The sequence below is a fragment of the Molossus molossus genome, unplaced genomic scaffold, assembly GCF_014108415.1.
Source record: "Molossus molossus isolate mMolMol1 unplaced genomic scaffold, mMolMol1.p scaffold_m16_p_2, whole genome shotgun sequence".
Classification (NCBI taxonomy): domain Eukaryota; kingdom Metazoa; phylum Chordata; class Mammalia; order Chiroptera; family Molossidae; genus Molossus; species Molossus molossus.
The window spans coordinates 92,241,707-92,247,997 of record NW_023425355.1 but is presented as its reverse complement, the minus strand read 5'-3'; the positions used below and the strand labels follow the sequence as shown (position 1 = coordinate 92,247,997).

At 43.3% G+C, this 6,291-nt stretch overlaps 1 protein-coding gene across 1 annotated transcript; it reads right to left on the bottom strand.

Moving 5' to 3' along the window:
• Nucleotides 1–2,232: 2,232 nt before the first annotated feature.
• Nucleotides 2,233–6,208, bottom strand: CETN2 (centrin 2). The gene is made up of 5 exons (XM_036270990.1): nt 6,155–6,208; nt 5,059–5,217; nt 4,610–4,738; nt 3,240–3,377; nt 2,233–2,805 (listed from the first exon to the last, which is right to left on the bottom strand). Exons 1-5 carry the CDS (start codon nt 6,155–6,157, stop codon nt 2,716–2,718), a joined length of 519 nt encoding a protein of 172 aa, XP_036126883.1. The 5' UTR covers nt 6,158–6,208; the 3' UTR covers nt 2,233–2,715.
• Between the last annotated feature and the right edge of the window lie 83 nt (nt 6,209–6,291).

Here is a 6,291-nt window from a genome sequence, read left to right as displayed (position 1 = left end):
GCCCAACCACTCCCCTTACATCTCCCTGGTCCAGCCCCACAGAAACTTCTTATATTATCTGTCCCCATCTCTCCGGCATCTCTTGGTCCAACCCCAAATGAGATGACCTCTGCTCCCCTCTCTCCCCATCACCCTCCACTCACTTTACAATTCTCCGCATCATCTGTACCTGCACTGACATCCCCAACCATTTCCTCCCCATCTCTCTCATCCCCTCTACCTACTTGGTCTAGTCCCACACAAACTGACCCCGGCCCTCTCTCCACCCACATCTTCCCACCCTCTTGCAACTTTCTTTTCTGCCTCCATGTGAACTGACCCCAACTCTCTGTCTGTCTCTATCTTCCTGAAATCCCTGCAACTCTCTGCTCCAGTCCCTCATCCACTGATTCTCTGTCCCTATCCCCTCCACTGAGCAACTGCCAACCTGTTCTAGAATGGCTGCTGGGCAGGAATATTGCCAGCACCTTATGCTAATTTTTTATCCTCGGGGATAAGATGTTACTTGCCACTCTCCCTTTCCTCAAGAGATACCTGACTTTATTTCACTTATGAAAACATTAACCAGGAGTTATGTTTCCAGGGTGACAGTCAACAGTAAAATGGGAAGTCGGGCCCAGTCTTTTCACTCCTTTCCAATACTATATGCCTTTTATTAGACAATAGCAAAATCCTCCCAAGAAAGGTTGTCAACTCAACTTTGGGGATGACGATCGTAAAAGCTTCATGGACCCAACTTTAACAACAAAGCTTAGGTGACAACCACACCAAAGGAATGATAGTGAGAATAAACATTTCTGAAATGACTCCTTCTTGGATACCATGAAGCCAGGTACTTTATGTATTTTCATTGAACCCCCAGCGATCCTAAGTTAAGCACAACTCTTGTCCCCATTGCACAGACAAGGAACCAGAGGCACCCAGAGAGGTAGCTTGCCCCAAATTACCCAACCAGAAAGTGGTGAAGCCTGTGTAGAACCAAGGTCAGAGGCTACTCTGGGCTCCCCCACAACATGCCCCAGTGTTTCTCAAGGAGCAGTCTATCTGCAGGGTCCCTCTGCAGGAGACTCATGGGGCGGGGGAGGGGGAGTCAAATCCTTCTCCCCATCTGGGACTTGCCCAGATGTCCAGGGACTGAGGCCCAGGGCCACGCCTCTTTAAAATGCTCCCCTCGCCCTGGCCGGTTTTGCTCAGCGGTTAGAGCGTCATGACGCCTGCGGTCTGGAGAGACCCGGGTTCGGTTCCCGCTAAGGGCGCGTACCTCGGTTGCAGTTTGTCCCCGGCCCTGGTCGGTCGTGTGGGTGGCAGCCACTCGATGTGTCCCTTTCATATCGATGTTTCTCTCTCTCTCTCTCTGTTCCTCTCTCTCCCTCCCACTCTACCTGAACAAAAAATGGAAAAATGTCCTCAGGTGAGGATAAAAAATAAATAAATAAAATAAAATGCTCCCCTCCTAAGGTTACTAGTTGAAATACAGGACACTCAGGTAAAGTGGAATTTCAGATCAGCAATGAATAAACAACAGCAAAGTCCAAATGGGACATACTTATACCAAAAATTTTTTATTGATTTGAAATCAATTGATTTCAAATTGACCTAGATGTTTCTTTTATTAGTTAAATCAGGCAACCCTATCTCAGGACTAAGCTGCCCTCAGCAGTTTGAAATCCATTCTCTCTCCACCCTGTGTGGGTAAAGGAGCATTATTACATCCTTATTCTTTTTCCATCCCCCCTGGCCCTTCATGCTCCCCACCCTCAGCCTGTAACAGAGACCTTAATGCCATCTACCAGGGATTGTCTTATAGGTCATCCTGTGTAGGACAGAAAAGAGCTGAACAAAGTTACCCAGCCCAACCCGATGCCAATACAGTAATAAATTGACCAGAGGTTGGCTGAACTAAACTTACTGTCATAATAACCTGATTTTCCCTGATTTGTCCAAGCACAAATTACCAAAAACTCTTTTTTGGCCTTATACTTTGTCAGAACTACTTTTAGGACATCATTTAGCCTTACATTAAGTGGATTCTTCTAGTTTTGTACATCGACAGGTTCTCAAGGCAAAACAACAACAACAAACAATTCCTGCCAATAGTAAAGGATTATTTCATTTTCTGCCCACAAGCTGGTAAGGAGTTTGGGATCTACCAGGTTGCTTTGAACACAATGGTTTAGATTTAAGATGAACTCACAGTCAAGGCTAAAGAACTCATCCTCACAGAACAAAAGCTCAAAATCAGAAAGGCTTTATTTTAAGACAAAACAAATAGCAAAAGCACATCCAAATGCAAGTGAATGAGTCCACTAGACTTTTTTTAAACAGAAAGCTGTACTTAGATGTCAATTAAAACCAGAACCATCAAAGAGATGCCCTTTGCTTGTGGTAACAGGTACAACATGTGCTTGTCTAAGAAGTGTTTCTGTGGTAGCATAAATGTGGGAATACATGACAAGAGTAAAGCGATACAAGGTAGAATGGCAAGTGAGTAAAAGCTTTAAGACCCTTTTCTCTACTCTAATGTGCTCTTGTTCTGCTTTGGGGAATTAAAGTAAGCAGCTGGTCACCTCGCAAAAAATAGATTTGAGGTTGTTACTAAAGTTATATAGGGAGGTCAGTGGGGAAAAACAGTTTGTGTTTCAAAAACAGGTTTCACACAATGGCAGGCACTAAATCTAGTTATATGTGCTTGCAGTAGAAAAGAAGAGAATAATCTTAATAAAGGCTAGTCTTTTTCATGATGCGCAGGAACTCTTGTTCATTGACTTCTCCGTCTCCATCTCGATCAGCTTCATCAATCATTTCCTGCATGACAGTAAGAATTCAGGTTAGATTAATTCATAATCAAACTAAAATGTGACTAAACAACAGGCTTTTATAATGCTACATGAACAGACAATTGTAGACCACTCAGTGCAAATGTGCTTTTTATAATTGCTTGGTTCCTAAAAACTTATCTGAAATCTAAGTTATACTTTGTCAAACATATCACCTAGAAGGGAGCTTGAAGGGGGATTCCTAAACCCTAATATTGTAAGTAAAACTGTTCATGTGTGCATTTTTCTTGGAGCAGGGTTCATAGGTTTGTCACACTATCAAAAGAGAAATTAAGTGGTCAGCAGAGGGACAAAAACTAGCCTTCCTTCAAAGCGGTGCTCACATCAGACAAAATGTAACTCAGAAAAGTCACCCAGGGCTCCAAGCAGGAATTATGGGTTCCAGACTGATGCATTACAAACCTGCAGCTCCTCATCAGTGAGGTTCTCGCCCAGCTCCTTGGCTACACGTTTTAGATTGTTGAAAGATATTGTCCCAGTTTCATCATCATCAAAGAGCTTGAAAGCTTTCAGGATTTCTTCTTTGGTATCTTTTTCAGACTTAACAAGTAGAACATAAAACACATGAGTAAGGAAACAGCAGTTACTCATGTCCTATAGCCCCATTCCTGCCTAACCTCTCTGCCCTGCCCCTACATCACTGCATGGTCTTGATGATAGCCTTCATGACATAGGTCCTAGAGATCAAACATCACCCAGGGTAGAAAAAGAGGACAAATTCAATGACATTATTACAAACTTAGAGGCTAAAAAGGAATTTGATAAAGTACTGCACTTAAAACATTCTTTCTGTACAAACCAAAGAGAAACTGGACTTGTTTTAATTTTTACTTTTTGCAATTTTTATTAATTTATTTTTGTTACAGATGTTTCTCCTTTTTCCCCCCTAGACACCCTCCTCTGGACTTGTTTTTAAAATATAGGAGAGAGGTGGAGTTAAAATTAGAGGAAATATGCTTCTTAAGCTGGTATTAGACCACAAAGAAAAATTTAGGTATGATTAGATGATTTCAAAGCAACAGAATTATTAGAATAGGAACAGGCCTAAGTCCTAGGAAATACATCTGTGACACTAATGGAGATACTTTTCCACAGACCAGTAGTGCATAGATGAGCCACACTAAGGAGGAGCTGGGGAATCAAAGAAAGAACAATGGCCCCATGGCAACGTACTTCCGGGGTGGGATGACACTCAGGGGAGTGAGGTGGGACAACATATTATCCTCTCTCTTGACCCTTTGGACCCATTAAAAGAGTGACACCTGAGGGACTAGAGAATGGGTGAATTAAACCTTGGAAGTGCTGAAAGACCAAATCCCCAGTGTAGTGAAAAGCACAGCCTGCTGAGCAAAGGACCCTCAGGCTAAGGCTGCCCAGAATAACAACTGGGGAGAGAAGAATTTCACACTTTAAAGTATAGGGATTTCATCTTATGAAAACGTGAGACACTGTAATATCGTTGGTGTTTATAGGTCTAACTGTTTGTGGCTATCACATCGATATACCAGTTAAAGAAAGATAATAGCAAAAAAGTGACAGCAGTAGTACCTTCACTACTTTACAGAGGGCAAAATGACTTTTCCTGTGACTTTGTGGCCTTAAAGAAAGCCAAGTGAAACTTAAGCATCCTAATTCTCAGTCACAAATACTATCGTTTATCAGCTGAACTCTCCTGTTTGTATTAACTTTTCTTCAATGAAAATATTTTCACATCTAGATTCAAATGTGTCTATTATGGGTAGAAAAGATGCTGATTATCTCAGCTAACTTACCATTTTCTGAGTCATCACAGTCAAAAAGTCATTGAAGTTCATTTTTCCTGTCCCTTCCTTGTCAATTTCACTTATCATTTTCTTAATCTCTTCTTTCTTGGGTTCGAAGCCCAGTGCCCTCATTGCCACCTACAATGAAAACAGGAACATCTCAATATGCACATCTGAATATAGCAAGAGCAAATGTGACAGTGTTGAGAGCATTAAGCCAACATCTGACACAGTCATGTTAAAATGATTGGGAAACACTATAACATCAAGCAAACTGATATTTGCATTCATTTTATTTAATAATATTTGGGTAAGTAACGATAGCAAAACAGCACAGTGCATTCTTCTCTTGTAACTTTTTTCAGGGAGAAGAGGACAAAGGGATAGAGTGGTGACAGGGAGAAGACAAAGAGGCAGAGGAAAAGCAAGGCATCAGAGCAGGAATGTTCAGGGCTTGCCTTAAGTTCCTTAACATCAATAGTCCCAGTTGCATCAGCATCGAAGAGATCAAAAGCTTGCCGGATTTCTTGTATCTGCTCTGCAGTAAGCTCTGGTTTAGGACTCATCCTTTTTCGCTGGGCAGTTGATGTCATGTTTGCCTTCTTAAAGTTTGAGGCCTTTAGATGTTTTACAAACACGTAAGCACAATATTATGTAATATAGTCTATATTTACATAAAATAAAGACAACCACACATGTTTTTAAAATGCTTTATAGTAACCAATCCCAAAGCTTTCCTTAACTAGAGAGATAATAGGATTTACTGGGAAGAGCAATGAGTCTTTCCATGAACCTCTATCCCTCCCTCTTTTTTACTATTATTTCTAGAAGCAAGGAAATTCCTTGTTCGTTTGGATATCCCGTACTGAAAATCATCACGAAAGAGAGCTAGCTAGCTAAGGACCAGATTGTGGATAACTTGTACAGATAATAAGCTCTCCCTGAATTGGGGGATCCTTATTCTAGAAACGTCCTTACAACCCCCACTCGGGGTACTCCGCTTCCTTCTAAGTACTCTCCCTGATTACTTCTAGATTTGGCCAAATATTAATGTTTAGATGTACATTCTGTCAAAACCGAATAAAACTCAATCCACTTGGCACATCTGTCTGTGCCTTCCCCAAGAAAGTCAAAGCGTCTCCGAATGGCCCTATATTTAAAATTTAAAATGCACGTTAACAAATATCATAAACCTCCCCGAAACGCTGCGGAAACTGGTACTGGGAGGCGGCCAGGAGACCAGGTTCTGAGAGGGGTCGGGCCTTTGGAGAACCTGAGTCTTCTCTGCCCTGGAACAGGTCACCAAGAGGGCCAGAGTAGGCTGGGGAAGCCCATGGGGAGGGTGGGGGTCGGCTGTGGGTTAAGGGGAGCCAGCGGCGAATCACAGGCCCAGCAGGGTGGCTGGCTTCTCTTCCTTGCCCTTCAGAGAAAGATACCACAGGAAGGAGGGGCGTGCTAAAGCCGAGAACGACGCAGTAACGACAGAGGGGCGGCAGAGGCCTGGGAAGGGCTCAACCTCTGGGCAAGGGGCGCGATAGGAGCACCGGCACTCACCATCGCCGACCGACTCCGCTCCTCGTTGTTACGGCAACCAATGTACACACAGACGGCGCCATTCCCGTCGCGCCGCGCGCGCCGCCTCGCTTCCCATTGGTGACCCGCCTTCTGCCGCCGCTCGTCATTGGTGCATG